Source organism: Arachis duranensis, chromosome 6 (assembly GCF_000817695.3).
Source record: "Arachis duranensis cultivar V14167 chromosome 6, aradu.V14167.gnm2.J7QH, whole genome shotgun sequence".
NCBI classification, from domain to species: Eukaryota; Viridiplantae; Streptophyta; class Magnoliopsida; order Fabales; family Fabaceae; genus Arachis; species Arachis duranensis.
This window is the reverse complement of record NC_029777.3, coordinates 108239132-108263201: the sequence shown is the minus strand read 5'-3', so window position 1 is coordinate 108263201 and position 24070 is coordinate 108239132. Positions and strand designations below refer to the sequence as shown.

Below are 24070 nucleotides of genomic sequence, written 5' to 3'. Positions count from 1 at the left end.
TACTTTGTGTTGTATTTGATTAAAAAAGGTTGTATATTGGCGTTTTTAATTATACACAGCATTTGTTTCTGCCCCCGAGTTTTTGTAGAACAGCCCATAATTTGCACCTATTCTTTGTTTGCCCTAATTGGAAAGAGAACTAAATCATCTACGAAAAACAAAGGTATCTGTGCATAGATCTTTTTTATTTAAATATTTTAAAATAAATATTTTTTCACTATCAACAACAATTACACCACTAAATCAAAATTTTCTCACATTCCAATTTGAATAGTGACCGGCATTAATATAAGAGGAGTGCTAGAGCCTAGCCAACAAATTTTGTATTTTGTAGTCATTAATTAGTCATTATTAATATTTTTAATTTAATGATATGAAATTGCTCACTTTTCTTTTGATGGTTAAGTGTAGGCTAAATTTTAATAAATATAAATTAAAAATAATTTTAAAAAATTAAATAAAATTTTAATTTATATGTCATTTTAGAAACTTATATATATCTTATAGTTTATATTAACCTTTTTAAACATAAAAAATATTAATAATAATTTTTTAGATATTAATGAATCACAGAATAATTTTAAATAATTATTTATTGTTCTATTTAAATTTATAAATTTATAAAAATGTAAATTTTTTGAGATTTTAAATGGTAACATTTAGCACATAATATTAGTAGTGGTGGAGCATTTCAAATTAAAATAATGTGTGTAGAGGCATTATAAATAGGAGAAAGGAGTTGAAGGTGGAAATACATAGAAATACAAACATGTCTCCAAACACAAACACTTACACTGGCATGCTTGTGCTTATCTTTGTTCACCTTTATTGCATGACGTTGCTAACGTCCTCTGAGTCTGAGTTGATTGAGTGCATTCCAAGTGAGCGCCAAGCACTTCTAAGATTCAAACAGCATCTCACTGACCCTACAAACAGGCTGTCTTCTTGGAATGCTTCCAATCCCAACTGCTGTCACTGGGATTATGTTGTTTGTAGTCATCTAACTTTCCACATCCTTCAGCTTCACCTCAACACTACTCTATCATCAGAATATGATGAATATCCCTTTCCCATTGCTGTCTTGTTCGCTTACGAGAGGTCCAGGTTTAGTGGAGCGATAAATGATTCTGTTGTAGAATTGAAACATCTGAATTACTTGGACTTGAGCGGTAATAGTTTTGGAGGTATGCAATTTCCTACTTTCCTTTTTCGAATCACCTCCTTAACTCACCTTGACCTCTCTGCTTCCGGATTTTATGGCAACATTCCTCATTAGATTGGAAATCTCTCTAATTTGCTCCATCTTGACCTCTCATTTGCTATTAATGGAACCATTCCACATCAAATTGGCAATCTCACCAATTTAATCCATCTTGGCCTCCCAAGTTCTGGTGAATCATTGGTTGTTGAAAATGCTGATTGGCTTTTGGGTCTTACCTCCCTTGAATATCTTGATTTGAGGGGTGCTAACCTATCCAAATCATTTAATTGGCTACACACTATGCAAGCTCTCCCTTCTTTGAAAGAGTTAAACTTAGAAGCTTGTACTTTCGGTGATTATAAGCAACCATCCGAACTTAACTTTTCTTCCCTGCTTTCTCTTAGCATTTCTGTTGCTCCCAAGTGGGTCTTTCAGTTGAACAAACTTGTATCTCTTACATGCGGTTCAATTTATTATGCCTCGTCTGATATTGGAGGTCCAATTCCCGATGGTATTCAAAACCTTACCATGCTTGAAAATCTTGATTTGTCAGGCAATTCATTCTCATCCCATATACCAGATTGGTTATACGGTCTTCATCGTCTCAAATCTTTGAATTTAGAAGATAACCTTCTGACTGGTACTATTTCTAATGCTATGGGGAATTTGACTTCTCTTGTTACCCTTGATTTATCATACAATCAGTTTGAAGGAGGAATACCATCCTCTTTTAGAAAGCTATGCAATTTGAGACACATCTCTTTCTCATATCTCAAATGCAATCAACAAATTTCTCAAATCTTACAAATTCTTTCTCAAGAACTCAAGACTCTTGTGGCTTCTACTTCTCAAATCTCAGGTCACCTCACCAATCAACTTGGAATGTTTCAAAATCTTGAAATGCTTGATCTCTCCAGCAACAAGATTATTGGAGAAATTCCTCAATCATTCGCAAAGCTTTCCTCGTTAAGATTTGTCGATTTCTCCAAAAATCACCTTACTGGAAATCCATTTAAAATTCTTGCATCATCTACTAAATTGTTATGTCTTGTCATAGATGACAATTTATTTCAAGGTATTGTGCATGAAGATGACTTTGCGAATTTCACTACTTTACAAGTGCTTTCAGCATCAAGTAACAATTTCACTTTGAAAGTGCATCCCAGTTGGAAACCAAAATTTCAACTTTCTGAATTGAAAATGAGCTCTTGGAAGCTAGGTCCAAGCTTTCCATCATGGATTCGGTCACAAAATCATCTTCAACATTTGGATCTATCTAACGCAGGGCTTTCTGATTTCATTCCCATTTGGTTTTGGGAAACAAGTCATTATTGTTTTTATTTGAACTTCTCTCACAATCATATTCATGGCAAGCTCCCAAAAGAATTAAAGATTTTAGAATCTTTTGGAGCAGCAGTTGATCTTAGCTCAAACCATCTTCATGGAAATTTACCCTTTGTGAGTGAGGATGTGGCTTGGCTAGATCTCTCACATAATTCATTTGATGGGTTATTAATGGATTTTCTTTGTCAAAAATCTGACAAACCAAAATGGTTACGAATCCTCAATCTTGCATCAAACAACTTATCTGGAAAAATTCCCAACTGTTGGAGGATGTGGCCACAACTAATGGATGTCAACTTAGAAAGCAACTCTTTTATTGGAAGCTTGCCCTCTTCCTTGGGCTCTTTATCAGGCCTACAATATTTGCATATACGTAACAACACGCTCTCAGGAAAATTTCCTATCAGTTTAAAAGAAAACAAGGAGTTGATTTTGTTGGATCTTGGAGAAAATAACCTCACAGGGAATATTCCTAGATGGGTTGGAGAAAGCTTGGCAAATTTAAAATTTCTTCGGCTCCGATCCAATCATCTTTCAGGTCACATTCCCAACGGATTATGTGATATGAAGTTTCTCCAAGTTTTGGACCTTGCACTAAATAATTTGTCAGGCAATATTCCAAATTGTTTGAACCATTTGAGTGCCATGATAAATAAAACTAGTGCACGTTCATCCATCCAGGAATACATGATATATGGAAGGGATATTATAAGCATGATCCTATGGGTGAAAGGAAAAGATGCTGAGTACAACAACATTCTGGGCTTAGTGAAAAACATTGATCTTTCATCTAATAAATTGTTTGGTGGAATACCAATGGAAATCACAAACCTAACTGGTCTGATTTATTTGAACTTGTCCAAGAATGAGTTGACTGGTCAGATCCCTCAAAGTATTGGCAATATGGAGTCATTGGAATCCATTGATTTCTCAGGCAACCAACTCACAGGGGAGATCCCTCAAAGCATCACAAACTTGAACTTTCTGAACAAGCTAGACTTGTCCTACAATCACTTGGAGGGTAAAATCCCAACAGGCACTCAATTGCAAACCTTTGAAGCATCCGGTTTTGTCGGCAACAATATCTGTGGTCCACCATTGCAGCTCAGCTGTAGAGTTCCTGATGATGATGCAAATGACGGTAATGAGAAAGAGAGAAAGAAGCACAATGGAGTGAATTGGTTCTTTGTGTTTATGGCTTTTGGATTTATTGTGGGATTCTGGGGATTTGTTGGTCCATTGTTCATATTCAAATCATGGAGCTATGCCTATTTCCGTTTTCTTGATGGCATGGGCTACAAACTTCAATCATGTTTGGGATTTTAAGTTTGTAATAATGTTGCTTGTTGGTTTCTTTTTCTCTTTGTTGCGTTTGTGATGTATTCTTGTTCTATATGTTCTGTAAGAAATAAATAAAAATCAATATGCACTACTTGTCCTGCTTGTTTAAAAGTCTATCAATAAAAATCAATTTTCTCTTTTTCTTCTAATTTTCAAATGGATATCAGGGAAGTTTGCTAAGTAATTTTATATTTCTTGAAGCTATGATATAGCAGAGAGAAAACAGAGAAGACAGTATCAGAGTTTAACATGCCAGAGTTGGAGATAGTTCTGCATTTGTACCTAACCAATGCAATTTCAACTCAACAAGATTTACCTGTACAACAAATGAGGGCACAAAAATAACGGTGCAATAATAATGTTGAAGTAAATAATAACTGTGAAAGCTTGGTTGACTTGACATTATAAAGCCATTAGAAGATTAGATACTGTTTTTGTTGGTCCCTAACATGAAATCATGTGTTCAAACTTCATCATTCTATCTAACACTATAAAGCCACATATATATGGTGCATATATATTTAATTTTTTCTATATTTATTAATTAAAAAGAAAATTACATTACTATTTTAACACTTGTGTTCCATTATAAACAACTTTTTATGAGTAAAGAAGTATCTTAAATTCCGTAGAAGAGTACTACACATACAAGTTATTTGGTTTACAAGTTATACAAGTTGGGAGAAACTTAACAAAAAGCACGCTGGCCCATATACGATTTCCATAGCGTGCTTCGCGTTTGTCCTTCTCCTCCTCCTCTTCCTTCTTCTTCTCCTTCTTCTTCTCCTACTCTTCTTCTTCCTCCATAAAAACGAATTTCTTGTCAAATTTGTTCGATCTCTTTCGTGCGTTCTCTCTTTGTCTTTTCATTCGTTGTTTTATCTGCGTTTATCATTGGTATTCTTGCTTCGTTTTTTTTCGATTTTCATGGTTTCAAACTTTGAAATCGTTTTGAAGATAATGGAACTTCAAAAATACACCCAACGATTACAAAAATTCACCCAAACGGTTACAGAAATACACTCAAACGGTAATAGAAATTCACCCAAAGGATTACAAAAATATACCCAAAGGATTACAAAAATACACCCAAAATTCATTGAAGTACACCTTATGCATAATTCAGAATTCTTCTTCTTTCTTCTCCTCATCTTTTACTGCTTTTTCTTCTTCATTTTCTTATTTCATATTCTCATAATTCTTTTTGGAGGAAAAAATCAAACAAAGAAGAAAAAAATACATAATGTTGCAAAATCAAAAAAAGAACGAGGAGAAACATGACGTTGAAGATGAAACATTTAAAAAACGAAGAAGAAGAGGCACGAAAAAAAAAAGAAGAAGAAAAAGAGGAGGTATAGAGAAAGAAAAAGAAAAAGAAATAAATGACTTGTATGAGAAAACGCTTGTATGTAGAGAATTCCTCAATTCGGTATAGAACTAATACAGAAATATTAAAATTTGAACTTTCTTATTATTCGTAATAGGGATTTGCTATGTTCTAAATCTCTAATAAAAGGATCTCCTATTCAAATCCATGTCCAGGATATAAGACAATGTAATATTTTTTGCTCCAAATTAAATGTTTTGAATCTTTCTGTTCTGAACAAGATTTGAATGACCATATGCGAATTAAGCATGAACAGTCTCAAAAACTCCCTCAACACGTTGAAGCTCTCTTCAGAATAATAATGCAGCCACCTCCTAATTAGTATTTATTATGTAGTCTACAACATTATTTACTCAATGAATATTATTAGATTATTATAGATGTTATGATTTAATTTGAGTAATGAGTAAGACTTTACCTATGGTATATATTTTTTCATTTTTTAGGATATTATCTCAAGGAACTGTGGAATCACGGGTAGGAGGAAAAATATAGATGTCACTGTTAAACATTCATATAATTCGTTGTGTCGAACAATATATCATTTTTCATGTTTATATAATGTGAATTTGAAATTTACCAAAATGAGAAAGAATGATGAATATCATGAAGATGCTGAATTGCATCTATTATGGTTAGTTCACTGGTTATTCCATAATATAAGTTTACAACATCACACGCTTTGGCTTTGAAATTCTTGATTTTAATCATCAATTCACATGGAATAAGGACTTGTAATAAAATAATCCAAAAGAAAGAAGAAACAAAGCAACATGCCAACATAGAATAATTAATAGAAAAAGAAAAAGAAAACGAGCGAAGACCAAGACTTTAAAGTTATGATATAGGAAAAGTATAGAAAACCAATATATTATCCGTCAATTTATTGTCAATAATAATTAATATTAAAGATACTTCTATTAAAAGATACATATATAAAAAGATATATTTAAAAAACATATCCATAAAAATATTTTTATTAGACACAGCTATAAAAAAAATATTTTTATTAGACACATTCACAAAGATATTTTTATATTCTGCGACGGATTAGTTCTTAATCTGTCGGGTTGGAGAATACCATTTGAGTAAACAAAAAAAAGATATTTTTATTAAAATAACTAAAAGTTGACGGAAATTGATAAAATTCTTGTTGATAACGTAATGGGATTGTATAATATATAATAGACATATAATACATGTGTAGATAACACGTCGAGTTTTTCTAATGAGGTAACTAATTTTCTTTTCTTTTTAGTTATATATTTTTAATTAAAGAATGTTTTTTTTTTCAAAATTAGAATTTAGAAATAAGACAAGGGATGGTAATACTATCTGAACTCACGGGGTATTCATTCTGCCCCTAAGCGGGTAATTATCCGTCCCGCACCGAGACGAATTTCTAGTGGGGCGGATTCTTGGGAGGAACGGAATGGGATCGGGTTTAAGTAATACCCACCCCTACCCTACCCGCTATATATATAATATATATAATTTTACTATATAATATGTATAATATATGTAAATAATTAGTAAATAATCAATAATATTGTATCATATTTAAATTTTTACTTTAATTTATGTTATGCATGTGATGATAGTTATATAAATTTTGAAATTTAATTTTATTGATTGGATTTTAATAATTATAGGGGCGGGTAGGGGTGGGGCGGGTTAGGGTTCAACGTTTTACTATACGCGAGTAGAAGTGGGGCGGGTTCTATGCGGGTTGTTGTACGGCGGGGCGGGGTCGGGTAGAGCAAAAATCCGCCCCTACCCACCCTGTTGCCACCCCTAAATAAGACTCAAATTCACAATCTCTAAGGTAGTGTTTGGTGGAGAGATAGAGATGGAAAGATTGAGACTGAGAGACAGAGACTAAGAGACAGAGATTGAAATAAATCTCAGTATTTTGTTTGGTACAAAGTGGGAGACAGAAATTGAAATAAGAATACAATTCTAATTTAAGTTGTACAAAAGGTAAAATTGGAATCAATTAATTGAAATGAGGATATTTTAGGTATAAAATGTTATTAAAGTTTTAGTCTCCATCTCTAAAAATTTTAGTCTCATGTGTTCTTATTTTTTGGAGGTATTGAAATACTGAAATTTTAGGGACAAAAATAGAAATTTTAGTACCAGTCTCTGAACCAACAAACATAATACTAAGTCTCAGTAACTCACGAAAAAAAATATTTCACGACCAATAAAATTTACACATAAATTTTATTTCAAAAATGTTGATAATAATAATCAAGGCTTCATTAGATATATACTTACGAAATATGACACTTTACTGAATAAAATGTGTCCACGTGTCACGCCGTGTCTTAATAAAAATTAACTTAGATATATTTAGACACAGTTAAATATTATTACGTATTAGTATGTCTAAATTTTTCTTAACATATATTTTTGAAATAAATTTAAACGTAATATATATTTTTATTTATTAAAACAAAAATATTTTAAATACTTTATAGGGTTAACCACAAAAAATATCCCCAAATTATTTAAACGGGGACAAAAATATGCTCGAATTTTACTATCGACAAAAATACTTTCAAATAATTCAAAAATACAACAAAAATACTCAACAGTAAATATATATTTTCAAAAACTACCTTAGAGATTGAATTTTGATACAAATTTTTACAAGTATAATTATAAAAATAAGATATTATTATACTTAAAATTTTATAATTTTTTATTAAGTATATATTTTTTTAATAATTTTTTTATTAACAACCAATAATACTTTTAAACAATCACAAAACAATATATACTTAACAAAAAATTACCAAATTTTAAGAATAATAATATCTCCTTTTTCTAATCATACTTGTAAAAAAATACATCAAAATTTAATCTCTAATATATTTTTTGAAAAATACATATTTAATGTTAGTCTTTTTTGCAAGATTATCTAACATTAAATATGTATTTTCAAAAAATATCTTAAAGATTAAATTTTGATATAATTTTTTGCAAACATGATTAAAAAAATGAGATATTATTATTTTTAAAATTTGGTGATTTTTCGTTAAGTATATTTGTTTTTTGTAATTTTTTTGTTAACAACAAATAATACTTTTAAAAAATCACATGCAAACATGTCTCCAAACACTCACACTACTCCCATGCTTATTGTGTTTATCTTTGTTCACCTTGATTGTCTTACGCTGCTAACATCTTCTCAGTATGATTCTATTGAGTGTATTCCAAGTGAGCGCGAAGCTCTTCTGAGGTTCAAGCATCATCTCATTGACCCTTCAATAACAGGCTCTCTTCTTAGAATGTCTCCAATCCCAATTGCTGTCAATGGGATTATGTTGTTTTTGATTAAGGAAAGATGGTTCAGCATTGCATGACAGTTGGCAACATTATGAAGAATGAAAGATAGTAAGGACACAAAGACAGCACAAAATCAAATTGCAGAAAATCATTAGCAGAGTTTAGTAAAGCAAAACAAAAATGCAGTGCAATGGGCAGTAAATGTGACGGTGCAAAATGGAAAAGAAAGCACGGGAAAAAAGGACCGTCACAACGGGTAGAATCAGCGAGAAAAATGAAGAGAGAGTGAACTAATTTAATGAAACAAGTTTTTCACCATATAGTTGATTCTTAACAATATTTGAAAAGAAAAATTCATAGCAACATTTTATATATGTAGAATTATTTTTCTTTAACTTTGTACTTCATTGTAAATTTTATTGTTATGACTATCTGATATTTATTTTTCTATAATTGAAAAAAAAGTCAAATCATATCGAGATGAAAAATAAAAAAATTCATAAAAAAAAAGAGATAAGAAAGATACATTTAAAAAGCTAAAAAAAAAAATTTTGTGTATTTAATTGTTAAATTAGAATTTATTTTTCTTGTCAAGTTGGGATAGCTCTTGGTGGTTATTAGACTTGATTATTAGAAGCTTAGTAGTTGATAATAGATGAATTAAATTGTAATTCATTAGTATTGTAACCAGTTTAATTATAATAAAAGTTCCACCATAGTTGTCATGGAGACTAGATGTAGATTTCATTGCACAATGAAATCGAACTAAAATAAGTGCTTGCTTGATTCTCTTCCTCCCTATTCTATTCTGTTCTGGTTTTAGAGATAAAACGAAAATAATCTCTTACATAATTTGCTTCTGCAAAAATAGAGCAAAGAACTTAGTTATTGAAACTAACTTGATCCATCCTCCCTTCTCAAGTTTTAACATTATCATTAATATTAGTACTTATAAAATTAATTCAAAATCAATTTTTTTAAACAATTGAATCTTGATTCTTAATCCCGTTGTTTGACTTCAGCATCTGCAGCGACTGATACACTAGAACTCTGTGGTACAGTAACACCATTATCTTCTGCGCGTCTGTGAGGTTCTTGTAATTGGACATGAAACCGCTCACGACAATATACGTGGGACAGAACACGGTCAAGCCACCAAAATGACTTGCAAGTCTGCAAATGACTTGCAACTTTTCTTGGACAAAATGTTGACAATGTTGATCTGGTTGGGGGCCGCGGTGGGTGCTTTTGCTTTAGGAAAGCTCGATGCGCTACTGATTTCGAGGATGAAGATGTAAGGAATTTCTTGGATGGACTTGACGTAAAAGGAGTGGAGTCTGTCATTGTCTTTGGAGGCGAAACCTATTTTGTCACCCTTGAGGTTGGTGATATTGACATTGCTGGCAGTTCCAGCGGCAGTGCCAGTGGCCTGGAACATGGAAGAGCAAAAGCAGTAGAAGTGGTGATGGCAGTAAGTTATATTAGAAGTTAATTTGAAATTTTTATTTAAAATTTATAGGATTTGGATAATTTTGTCTGCAAAATCCTATCTTTCATGGGTATAACTTTAACTTTTTGTCTTTCATAGATAGAAATATCATCGTTCGAATCTTTTATGATCAGAAATGACTATTTACTCTTTATTTAAATTATATTATTTTATTAATTTTATTTTTTGTAGAATAAAAAAGTAGAGAGAAATAGAGATTGAAAGAGAAAAGAAGGAGAAAGACAAAAAAGGAGAGATGTAGTTTGTTAATTTTGGAGAAAAATTTTTTTAATTGTAATGAAAGAATATTTCGTGACACATGTTTGTCAAATTAGTAATATAAAATATAAATTATAATTAAGTTATATATAAAGTAAGAAAAATAAAGAGAAATAAAAAAGATGAGAGAGATAGATAAAAAGATGTAAGAAGGAAGTTTATTAATTTTAGAGGAAAATATCTTTTTAATTTTAATGAGAGAGTGTCATGTGACATATTTTTTCATTGTTAAATTAGTAATATCATATAGTTATATTTTAATTTTAATTATAATTAAAAAACATCGTATTGTATATTTTAATTGTCAAATTTATAATTAATCATTGATAATAATATATAAGAGAGTTAGAGTTAGAAGGAATGAGAGAAATAGAAAAAGAAGAGAGGAAGAAGAGAAATTTTTTTTAATTTTAAAACAAAATTTAGTTTTAATTATAACAAAAAGTAACATATAACATATTTTGGATATAAAATTTAGTAGAATAAAGCTCTACATCCAAACAAAATTCTTATCCAAGTATATTCAAATTGTTGTAATAACTTTTTAAATCACGTGCTCCTTCTCCTTTTTCTTTTCTGTTTCTTTCTCCTTCTCCTCCTCCTTGTATTTCTTCTTCTTCTTCCAAATTCGAGCAGGTTCTTCTCCAATGAAGCACACACAGACTTCTTCTTCTTCTTTTTTCTAAATTTGCACATGCAAGTTTTTCTTCTTTCCTTCTTCTTCTCCTCTTCTTAGAGATTATGAATTCAATTCAATTCAATTCAAAACAATTCGATTCAATTCATAATAAACCGAACATATTATTAAGGTGAAACAATTGTATAGTACTAAATGAATAGAATATTATCCATTATATAAAATCAAATTTAAAACAGTTTTATGCATAATAAACCGAATATGTTATTAAAGTAAAACAATTGTATAGTATTAAATGAACGGAATATTATCCATTATATAAAATCAAATTCAGAACAGGTTTTGGCATAATGAACCGAACACGTTATTAAAGTAAACACGTTAATTCGATTGAAAAAATAAACTATTAGCAAAATGTTGGTGTTGTTGGTGATGACGATAACAAAATAAGAGAAGAAGAAGAGAATGAGAAGAAGTAGAAGAAGAATCCGCATGCGCACAAGAGGAGGAGGTATGCGTGAATTTAAAAGAAGAATGTATGTGTGTATTTGAAAGAAGCAGCGCATGGGAGAACGCTCTTTTAATGAAAGTGATTTTTGTTGGTGTTGGACTTACTTGAATAAACTTGGATTAAAAAATACTTGGATGTGTAGCAATTCTACATTTAGTAATACATAATAGATAATAGATATAATTCGTGGTTGTCCCATTCTTACTAAGTTGCCAAGAGTCGAGACATTATTATGGTTGAGTGGTTCTTCCATAATAAGTTTCCAACTTCACACGGTTTGGCTTTGGAATTATTGATGTTAATCATTCATTTACAGGGAATAAGGACTTATAGTAAAATCCATATGAAAGAAAAGAAAGATAAATTATTAAGAACATCCAAATGGGAATAGAAAACGGAGTTGAAGGTGGAGCATTTGGAATTAAAATGTGTGTAGAGGCATTATAAATAGGAGAAAGGAGTTGAAGGTGGAAACACATAGAAATGCAAACATGTCTCCAAACGCAAACACTTACACTGGCATGCTTGTTCTTATCTTTGTTCACCTTTATTGCATGACGTTGCTAACGTCCTCTGAGTCAGAGTTGATTGAGTGCATTCCAAGTGAGCGGGAAGCACTTCTAAGATTCAAACATCATCTCACTGACCCTTCCAACAGGCTGTCTTCTTGGAATGCTTCCAATTCCAACTGCTGCCACTGGGATTATGTTGTTTGTAGTCATCTAACTTTCCACATCCTTCACCTTCACCTCAACACTCCATTCGAATATGATTCTGAATTGGCCATTCCCATTGACTTGCTCGCTTACGAGAGGTCCAGGTTTAGCGGAGCGATAAATGATTCTGTTGTAGAATTGAAACATCTGAATTACTTGGACTTGAGCGGTAATAGTTTTGGAGGTATACAATTTCCTACTTTCCTTTTCCGAATCAATTCCTTAACTCACCTTGACCTCTCTCTTTCCGGATTTTATGGCAACATTCCTCATCAGATTGGAAATCTCTCTAATTTGCTCCATCTTGACCTCTCATTTGCTATTAATGGAACCATTCCACATCAAATTGGCAATCTCACCAATTTAATCTATCTTGGCCTCCAAAGTGATGAATCATTGGTTGTTGAAAATGCTGATTGGCTTTTGGGTCTGACCTCCCTTGAATATCTTGATCTGAGGGGTGCTAACCTATCCAAATCATTTAATTGGCTACACACTATGCAAGCTCTCCCTTCTTTGCAAGACTTAAACTTACAAGATTGTAGTTTGGGTGATTATAAGCAACCATCCAAACTTAACTTTTCGTCCCTGCTTTCTCTCACCATTTCTGTTGCTCCCAAGTGGGTCTTTCAGTTGAACAAACTTGTTTCTCTTACATGCAATTCAAATTATTATGCCCCCTTTGATATTGGAGGTCCAATTCCCGATGGTATTCAAAACCTTACCATGCTTGAAAATCTTGATTTATCATTCAATTCATTCTCATCCCATATACCAGATTGGTTATACGGTCTTCATCGTCTCAAATCTTTGGGGAATACTATCTGACTGGGGCTATTTCAAATACTTTGGGGAATTTGACTTCTCTTGTTACCCTTGATTTGTCAGACAATCAGTTTGAAGGTGTAATTCCAACTGTTTTGGGGAATCTGACTTCTCTTGTTGCCCTTGATTTGTCAAACAATCAGTTTGAAGGAGCAATCCCATCCTCTTTTAGAAAGCTATGCAATTTGAGACACATCTCCTTCTCAAATCTCAAATGCAATCAACAACTTTCTGAAATCTTACAAATTCTCATCCCATGTGTTTCTCATCAACTCAACACTCTTGTGGCTTCAACTTCTCAAATCTCAGGTCACCTCACCAATCAACTTGGAATGTTTCAAAATCTTGAAAAGCTTGATCTCTCCAGCAACAACATTATTGGAGAAATTCCTCAATCGTTTGCAAAGCTTTCCTCATTAAGATTTGTCGAATTCTCCAAAAATCAACTTACTGGAAATGCATTTAAAATTCTTGCATCAGCTACTAAATTGTTATCACTTGCCATAGATGACAATTTATTTCAAGGGATTGTGCATGAAGATGACTTTGCGAATTTCACTACTTTACGTGTGCTTTCAGCATGAAGTAACAATTTCACTTTGAAAGTGCATCCCAGTTGGAAACCAAAATTTCAACTTTTAAAATTGAAAATGAGCTCGTGGAAGTTAGGTCCAAGCTTTCCATCATGGATTCGGTCACAAAATCATCTTCAATATTTGGATCTATCTAACGCATGGATTTCTGATTCCATTCCCATTTGGTTTTGGGAAACAAGTCATCATTATTATTATTTGAACTTCTCTCACAATCATATTCCTGGCAAGCTCCCAAAAGAGTTAAAGATTTTCGAATCTTATGATGGAACAGTTGATCTTAGCTCAAACCATCTTCATGGAAATTTACCCTTTGTGAGTGTGACTTTGCTTTGGCTAGATCTCTCACATAATTCATTTTATGGGTTATTAATGGATTTTCTTTGTCAAAAACCTGAAAAACCAAAATGGTTACGAATCCTCAATCTTGCATCAAACAACTTATCTGGAGAAATTCCCAACTGTTGGAAGATGTGGCCACAACTAGCGGATGTCAACTTAGAAAGCAACGGTTTTATTGGAAGATTGCCCTCTTCCATTGGCTCTTTATCAAGCCTACAATATTTGCATATACGTAACAACACACTCTTTGGAAAATTTCCTGTCAGTTTAAAGGAAAACAAGGAGTTGATTTTGTTGGATCTTGGAGAAAATATGCTCACAGGGAATATTCCTAGATGGATTGGAGAAAGGTTGATAAATTTAAAATTTCTTCGGCTGCGATCCAATAATCTTTCAGGTACCATTCCCAACGGATTATGTGATATGAAGTTTCTCCAAGTTTTGGACCTTGCACTAAATAATTTGTCAGGCAATATACCAAATTGTTTGAACCATTTGAGTGCCATGATAAATAAAACTAGTGCAAGTTCATCCATCCAGAAAGACATGATGTATGGCAGTGATACTATAAGCATGATCCTATGGGTGAAAGGAAAAGATGCTGAGTACAACAACATTCTCGGCTTAGTGAAAAACATTGATCTTTCATCTAATAAATTGTTTGGTGGAATACCAATGGAAATCACAAACCTAACTGGTCTGATTTATTTGAACTTGTCCAAGAATGAGTTAAGTGGGGGCATCCCTCAAAGTATTGGCAATATGGAGTCATTGGAATCCATTGATTTCTCAGGCAACCAACTCACAGGGGAGATCCCTCAAAGCATCACAAACTTGAACTTCCTGAACAAGCTAGACTTGTCCTACAATCACTTGGAGGGCAAAATCCCAACGGGCACTCAGTTGCAAAGCTTTGAAGCATCCAGTTTTGTAGGCAATAAGCTATGTGGTCCACCATTGCTGCTCAACTGTACCATGGAGAGGGAAGTTCCTGATGATGATGCTAATGACAATGAAAAAGAGAGAAAGAATCATGGAGTGAAGTGGTTGTTTGTGAGTGTGGCTTTTGGATTTATAGTGGGATTTTGGGGATTCGTCGGTCCACTGTTCATATTCAAATCATGGAGGTATGCCTATTACCGCTTCCTTGACGATGTGTGGTACAAACTTCAATCATGTTTGTGACTTTATGTGATGTTTTTCTGGTGCTTGGTTTTTCCTTTGTTTGCATGTGATGAATTTGTAATGTTTTCTTTTCTTTTTTCTTTTTTTTTTGTAATATGGAAACAAAAATCAATATGCACTTGTCCTGCTTAGCTTGTTTAAATGTAATCCAGTTAGTATTGTTGTCCCTGTAGTAATAACAATGAATGCGAATTAGATTTGGAAAAATCCAAGTACCATCTGAAAACGTGCACTTAAGATCAAGGCACCTTGAATCCCTCTCATTGTCTGAGTTATAGAAAATATTTTAGTTTTTCTTAACAGAAAAAAAAAAAAAGAAAACCCAACCATTTAAGCCAAAATCAACACAACGGGTATCTTCTAAAGAAAGAAAATTGACATTAACCTCATAAGGTTCTGTATATGAATCATATCTTTTAGCTTGAACTATTGAAATGACTGGTGTTATGTAACTGTATGAACCAGCAATAACTGTTGGCAATCTGGTTCCAAACAAAGATTGAAGAAAGGTGCTTAGCCCTGCAACAAAGAGAAGGGTCTAAATCACCCTCACCTTCTCAGCTTGCATTAGATCAAAGAACTTAGTATCATTAAATTTCAGAGTGTTTAGAAACAAAAGAATGAATCAAAGAAAGATTGAGAAAGATTGAGTGTTCATATTCAAATCATGGAGGTTTGCCTATTTCCGTTTTCTTGATGACACGGACTACAAACTTCAATCATGTTTGGGAATTTAAGTTTGTAATTAGTTTCTTTTGTTATGTATTCTTGTTTTATGTGTGCTGTAAGAAATAAAAATCCATATGTACTTGTCCCGCTTGTTTAAAAGTCTATTCAATAAAAATTAATGTTTCTCTTCTTTTTCTTCTAATTGATGCTTATTAGTGCCGCGTGAAGCTATGATATAGCAGAGAAAAAACAGAGATGAAAGTATGAGAGTTTAACATGGCAGAGTTGGATATAGTTGACTTGACACTATAAAGCCATTAGAAGATTAGATTCCGTTTTGTTGGCACCTAACATGAAATCCTGTGTTCAAACCTCAAAGTTCATCACTGTACGTAACACTATAAACCCACATATTATTATTATGAGTAAAGAAGTATCTTGAATTCTATATAGGACAATGTAATAGGGATTTGCCATGTTCTAAATCTCTAATAAAAGGATCTCCTATTCAAATCCACGTCCACAATATGAGACAATGTAATATTTTTTGCTCCAAATTAAATGTTTTGAATCTTTCTGTTCTGAACAAGATTTGAATGATCATATGCGAATTAAGCATGAACAGTCTCAAGAACTCTCTCAACACGTTGAAGCTCTCCTCAGAATAATAATGCAGTCACCTCCTAATTAGTATTTAATATGTACTCTACAACATTATTTACTCAATGAATATTATTAGATTATTATACATGTTATGATTTAATTTGAGTAAGACTTTACCTATGGTATATATTTTTTCATTTCTTTTAGGATATTATCTCAAGGAAATGTGGAAATCACGGGTAGGTGGAAAAATATAGATGTCACTTTTAAACATTCATATAATTCGTTGTGTCGAACAATATATCATTTTTCATGTTTACATAATGTGAATTTGAAATTTACCAAAATGAGAAAGAATGATGAATATCATGAAGATGCTGAGTTGCATCACATTATGGTTAGTTCACTGGTTATTCCATAATATAAGTTTACAACATCACACGCTTTGGCTTTGGAATTCTTGATTTTAATCATCAATTCACATGGAATAAGGACTTGTAATAAAATAATCCAAAAAAAGAAGAAAGAAAGCAACATATATAGAATCATTAATAGAAAAAGAAAAAGAAAACGAGCGAAGACCAAGACTTTAAAGTTGTAATATATAGTAGATTAGTAGACATATAGTACATGTGTAGATAACACGTCCAATTTTTCTGATGAGGTAACTAATTTTCTTTTTTTTTTAGTTATATATTTTGAAATAAAGAATATTTCTTTTTTTTTTAAGTTAGAAATGAAACTCGAACTCACGATCTTTAAGTGAGTATGAAAAAATAATGTCATTTGAGTTATAGCTCAATGACAAAATAAAGAATATTTCACAACCAATAACATTGATACATAAATTTTATTTCAAAAATATTGGTAATAATAATTAAGGCTGATGGTTTTCAATGGCTAAGAGAAGGGGGTTGAATCTTAGCCCTTTTTTTTGCTTCTGAACTCTTGCTAGTCTTAGAAACAACTTTTGGAGACTTTTTTATTTTTGCCTCATCCCTGACCACGAGACTTTTTCTTTTTGTCTCGTCAGTCAGCACGAGATAATTTCAGTTTTATCTCCTGGGCAGCAGAAATAGAAATGGAGTAGAAGAGGAAGAAATGTTACACCAAGATATATTCTAGTTCAGCTACTAAGTGTCATGCAGCCTACATCCAGTCTCCATCACAACAATGATGGAATTTCACTATAATCTTCATTGATTACAAACACCAATTCTCCCTAGGAACTACCCTTCCTATCCAGGACAAGTCCAGAATTCTAAACCCAATCCTGAACTTGACTTGGTCACTGCCAAGCTTTCCAACTGTAAAGTGCTAACCCAACTTACAAGGGGATTCCCACAGAATCATGAAACACAACATAGACGTACAAAAGACTTCTAAGGACATCTATGGCTTTTTCTTTAAATTTTGCACTCTCTGTCTTTTTTCGCTCTATGACTTTTTCATGCAAACCCCATTGTTTGCCTTTTTCCATGAGACTCAAGACATGACAAAATTAAATAAAAAAATTACAAAACAGAATACATTGAAGGAGAAAAAAATCTGTAAGCTTAGGTAGCTCTGAGAATTCTGTGTCTTGCACTCTCACTCTTTTCTCCTTGAATCAAACCCTGACTGTTCACCCTTACTTATAGGGAGAAGCGTCCAAGGTTGAAACCAAACAAACCAAGCTAATCTTCTTCTTCTTCAAACAGAACCAGTTCGGCCAGAGAGAGAGAAGAGATAACCAAATGCAAAACCCAACATGCAATTACCTCTGGTCCTTCCTTGGTCACAAACAGTCATCAATCCGAGCCTTCCATCTTGCCTTGCACTCCAAGATGAACTCCTAGCCCTTGATGCATGCTTGATTATGACAGCTTCATCTGCTCCAATCTCTGCCTCTTCCATCACGTAGTCACTGTAGCTACCTCCTGTTGTGGTTGAGCAGAATCAGAGACAAGCCATCCATCCAAGGATTTTCTTCTCTGACCGAAATCTTCTTCAACCATTTTTGGTATGGAGAAGTCAAGATCTCTTCACCAAATCTTACCACAAGTGTTGAGAATCTCAGCCACAGCATACTTTTTGTTTTCTTTTTCTTGCCATCATTGTGATGGTCATGTAGCGTGCTTCTTCCTCTCTTCGGTGGCTAGCTTTAGCTTCCATGGTTACTACTGTGATATGACCGAATAGAGAAGGGAGTTGAGAGAGAAGATAGAGTTTGAAAGAAAAGCAATTAAATGAAATAGAACAAATTAATTAAAATGAGTTGCTTTTTACTTCTCTTTATGCTGAGTAGCGTGTAGCTTTAATGCAATCAATCATGTCAATCACACTTTCTCTCTCATGGTTCCCAATGTAAATTAAATTCAAATTAATTGAATTTGAGATCCAACACTTAATGAAAGGTGGGATCCACTGGAAGCAAAACAATTTGCTTTCTTTCTCAATTAGATTCGGACCAAGCATAGGATCCCTTAGCAAGGATTGTAATTGGGCTTGTAGCAACAAAATTCAATCTAACCCAATTTTCTTTTGATTTCGGACCAACTTCAATGGTCTAGTAACAAGTATTTAAATTGGGCCTGTATCACAAATTCTGACCCAAATTCAACAACAAATATTCAGCCATAGAATCAATTTAATTTTTGTATCAATGCTGAATGTGTCAATATAATTGAGTTTGCAACATTTTTTTTTATTTTCACTTATTTAAAATACACTTATTTACACTTGAATATTTTTAAGTATTAGTGTGTCTAGTCTTATTCTTAATATGTATTTTTTAAATGAGTTTAAAAATAATATATGTTATTATTTATTAAAATAAAAATATTTTAAATATTTTATATAATTAAAAAAATATTAAAAATAATAAAAAATATTTATATTTTAATATCAATAAATTATCAAAATATCAATATAATAATTTATTTAAAAAATATTTTATATTTTATATATATTTTGTGTGTGCCATATTTGTGTACATTAGACATATAGATACATATACACGATTCTGGTGGCTGGTGGCTAACCCAACAGTGGCTATAGATGGTTACAGGTTAACTTTCCAATTCAAAAGTGACACTTGGCACAGGTAAAATTGTAATTACTTTTAACCTAATTTTCTAAACACTTATTATGATTAATCCACGTTTGTAATTTTTAATTTTTTATTAAAAATTCAAGAGCATAATGGTTATTTTATCTGGTTATTTTAGCAACTCTATCTTCTCCTTCCTTCGATCTTTGATCCAAAAAGTATTTCAGTTGAAGCATAGAAGAGATTGGAATAGAAACTAACATGGCCACTGATTGGTTGGCCAAGAAAGGGGCTCATGATAGTGCAAGGGAGGTAGTGTGGTTGGAGCCTTTCAAAAGTCTTGTTAATATTCTAGAGAAACATCCTGTAAAAATCTTTTGCGTGCGGTGCATTTAAAAGGATGTTGATATCTAAGCCATTGTAACAACCCAATAATGTTACATATCTAATATCTAATATCATTAAAAATAAATTAAATTATACATATATTTATACGTAAATATATTAGTAGCTGATTAATTAATAGATGAGTTTAGTATATGAATAATATTTTTTATAATATTATCTATTTAAATAGCATTACTTATATAAAATCATAAGTTAATCATTAAGAGATGTTAAATTTATGAAGCTGGCTGGTATGGTAAAATAGCGGCCTCCTTTAATTAAGTATAAAAGCGCAGTCAATGCATTAAAAGTTACGTTGAATAACGTTTTTCATGCACAATAATATCCATCTTTCAATCTATGACATGCGGCCTGGCTTTTGAACCCCAAAAGTACGTAGCATGCATGAACGGTGACCGTTTAATTTGGGCGAAGACCGCACCAACCATAAAGTGATATCACTACTACAGAATTAGTATTGGACTAACCCAATTAAAATATTATATTATAAATAGAAATATGATGTAATAATGTAGAATAGTTATGATATAATAAAAAATTTTATTTTTTTGTCCAAATTTAAAAATTTTTATTCTATTTTTTTAATTATCTCTAATTCTCTTTATTTTTAATACAAATTTGCATCAAATAGTACTTTTATTGAACACCATACCAAACTTCCGTGATAATTTCTGAGATTCGATTTGGAATCAAATTCAGACCAAGATACTTAAAGAAATTCAAACAACTTACACCAAAATTTGTGCAACCTTAAATTTGTGCCATAATTATGCAGCAGATTGTGCAACATTTCAGGCCAAATCAAAATCAAATTTGCAACTAATCAACAGGAATTTAACAAATCTAGCGGCAACTAATTCAACACTTTCAGTTATGCAATTTCAATATCTAGAATCAGATTATAAAAAAGTAAATTTAGAGATCACAACAACACATCAAAAAAATTTAAAATTTTCAGATCAATTACAATTTTAAAATTCAGATCTAATTTTAACAGAAACTATAGAACACACTAATATTTAACTTGATCCAAAAATAATAACTAGAGATACAACATATTTTTTATTTTTTTTATTATAAAAACAAAAATAAATTAAATTTTTATAATTTATTTTAATTTATTATTAAATAAAATACAAAAAATATTAATTTTTATATTTTTATTTTTTATTTCTTATTTTTAATTTTTTTATCTTATTTTATTTTCAAAACAGTCAAGGGACTCCTTCATAATTTGCACCAATTCTTTGTTTGTCCTTGGAAAGAGAACTAAATCATCTACGGAAAACAAAGCGCAAGGGACTCTATATTTTGAAAGAGAACTAAATCATCTACGGAAAATAAAGGTATCTGTGCAAGTGTGCATAGATAGATGATTTTTAACATCCAAATATATATAAGGTTTAATTATTCTATTGGTCTCTATAATTCAACGAAATTTTTAATTAGGTTCTTATATTTTTTTTCCTTTTAATTAGGTCCTTGCACCAAATTTTTTTTTTCAATTAAGTCTTTTTTAATAGTAATTGGCTTAATTTTATAGGAACCCAACTACAAAAAATTTAGCAAAACTACAAGGACTAACATCCTCTCAAATCTTTGAAGTTAAGTGATACCCATCTGACTGGGGCTATTTCTAATGCTTTGGGGAATTTGACTTCTCTTGTTACCCTTGATTTGTCACACAATCAGTTTGAAGGAGAAATTCCAACTCTTTTGGGAAATTTGACTTCTCTTGTGACCCTTCATTTGTCAGACAATTAGTTTGAAGGAGCAATTCCAACTGTTTTGGGGAATTTGACTTCTCTTGTTGCCCTTCATTTGTCATACAATCAGTTTGAAGGAGCAATACCATCCTCTTTTAGAAAGCTATGCAATTTGAGACACATCTCTTTCTCAAATCTCAAATGCAATCAACAACTTTCTGAAATCTTACAAATTCTCATCCCATGTGTTTCTCATCAACTCAACACTCTTGTGGCTTCTGGTTCTCAAATCTCAGGTCAACTCACCAATCAACTTGGAATGTTTAAAAATCTTGAAACGCTTGATCTCTCTCGCAACAAGATTATTGGAGAAATTCCTCAATCATTCGCAAAGCTTTTCTCGTTAAGATTTGTCGATTTCTCCAAAAATCAACTTACTGGAAATCCATTTAAAATTCTTGCATCACTTACTAAATTGTTATCTCTTGTCATAGATGACAATTTGTTTCAAGGGATTGTACATGAAGATGACCTTGCGAATTTCACTACTTTACATGTGCTTTCAGCATCAAGTAACAATTTAACTTTGAAAGTGCATCCCAGTTGGAAACCAAAATTTCAACTTTTTCAATTGAAAATGAGCTCTTGGAAGCTAGGTCCAAGCCTTCCATCATGGATTCGGTCACAAAATCATCTTCAACATTTGGATCTATCTAACGCAGGGCTTTCTGATTCCATTCCCATTTGGTTTTGGGAAACAAGTCATTATTGTTTTTATTTGAACTTCTCTCACAATCATATTCATGGCAAGCTCCCAAAAGAATTAAAGATTTTAGAATCTTTTGGAGCGGCAGTTGATCTTAGCTCAAACCATCTTCATGGAAATTTACCCTCTGTGAGTGAGGATGTGGTTTGGCTAGATCTCTCACATAATTCATTTTATGGGTTATTAATGGATTTTCTTTGTCAAAAATCTGACATACCAAAAAGGTTACGAATCCTCAATCTTGCATCAAACAACTTATCTGGAAAAATTCCCAACTGTTGGAGGATGTGGCCACAACTAATGGAGGTCAACTTAGAAAGCAACTCTTTTATTGGAAGCTTGCCCTATTCCATGGGCTCTTTATCAGGCCTACAATATTTGCATATACGTAACAACACGCTCTCAGGAAAATTTCCTATCAGTTTAAAAGAAAACAAGGAGTTGATTTTGTTGGATCTTGGAGAAAATAACCTCACAGAGAATATTCCTAGATGGGTTGGAGAAAGCTTGGTAAATTTAAAATTTCTTCGGCTCCGATCCAATCATCTTTCAGGTCACATTCCCGACGGATTATGTGATATGAAGTTTCTCCAAGTTTTGGACCTTGCACTAAATAATTTGTCAGGCAATATATATACCAAATTCTTTGAACCACTTGAGTGCCATGATAAATAAAACTAGTGCAAGTTCATCCATCCAGGAATACATGTTATATGGAAGGGATATTATAAGCATGATCCTATGGGTGAAAGGAAAAGATGCTGAGTACAACAACATTCTGGGCTTAGTGAAAAACATTGATCTTCATGAGTTTGGAAAACTCTTATTAAGTTTTGACGGTGAACAAACATTATTAAAATATTAAATTACAAAATTATTAATTTGATCTTAATTCATATTTGTTTAATTAATAATTTTGTTGTGCAGATTTTACCCTGGGCCGAAACAAAAAGAAAATTAACAAAGCCTAACTGTTGCATTATTGGTTCAGCTTTGTGTTTATAATTAAAGCTAGTTATAATTGGGCCAGAATAAATTGTTGCAAGCCCAAACAAATGCTTTCCATGCTTGATCCAAAAACAATTTTATCAGGAAAGCAAATGTTAACCAAATGGGCCAGCTTTGATCATATTGTCACAAGCCCAAATTATACTAAAGAGAATAGGTTCCATGCTTGGTCCGAAACAAAGGAAAAATGAAAGCATAGTGCTTCTAACGGAACCAAGCCTCTAACAAAGTGATGGATTTCAAAATCTATTACATTGTTAAATAATGCATGGGGAACATGAGAGAGAAAATTCAGCTGAATTGATTGATGGCTATTATGTCAAACACGCCACTCTATGTTAGGGAAGTAAAAGCAAGCTATTCCCAATTAATTTGCTTAACCATTTTGCTTTGCTTTTCTTCGGATTCTTTTCATTCTCTCTCATCTCTTTCTTCTTCTTTGTTCGGTCCTTGTCCAATAAACAATGGAAGAAATGTTCTTCAACACCGAAAGGAAGATGTTGCATGCGTCTAAGACCATCAAGCTAATGATGGCAAGAAAACACACCAAAATAAAAGTGAGCTGTGGCTAAGATATTCACCAAATGTGGTTAGATTTGGTGAGGCTATCTTGAGCCTTTCATGCTCAAAAATGGACATTGAAAATTCGGCCAACTAGAGGAGATTCTTGAAGCATGGCTTGTCTTTGATTCTGCTCAACCACCACAGGGAGTAGCTAGAGTGGCGAAGTGATGT

At 32.3% G+C, this 24070-nt stretch overlaps 1 protein-coding gene and 2 pseudogenes across 1 annotated transcript; all 3 read left to right on the top strand.

Annotated features, from left to right (window-relative positions):
• Nucleotides 1-1276: 1276 nt before the first annotated feature.
• LOC107495689 (receptor-like protein EIX2) lies at nt 1277-3871 on the top strand (the record flags this gene model as incomplete). Its single annotated transcript, XM_052263156.1, has 3 exons — nt 1277-1463; nt 1527-1923; nt 2071-3871. Coding segments are annotated over 3 exons (2385 nt in total), but the record flags the coding sequence as incomplete, so codon positions are not given.
• An 8103-nt stretch (nt 3872-11974) lies between these two features.
• Nucleotides 11975-15144, top strand: LOC107495688 (receptor-like protein EIX2; annotated as a pseudogene).
• A 4564-nt stretch (nt 15145-19708) lies between these two features.
• LOC107495687 (receptor-like protein EIX1) overlaps nt 19709-24070 on the top strand; it is a 5741-nt pseudogene continuing 1379 nt past the window's right edge.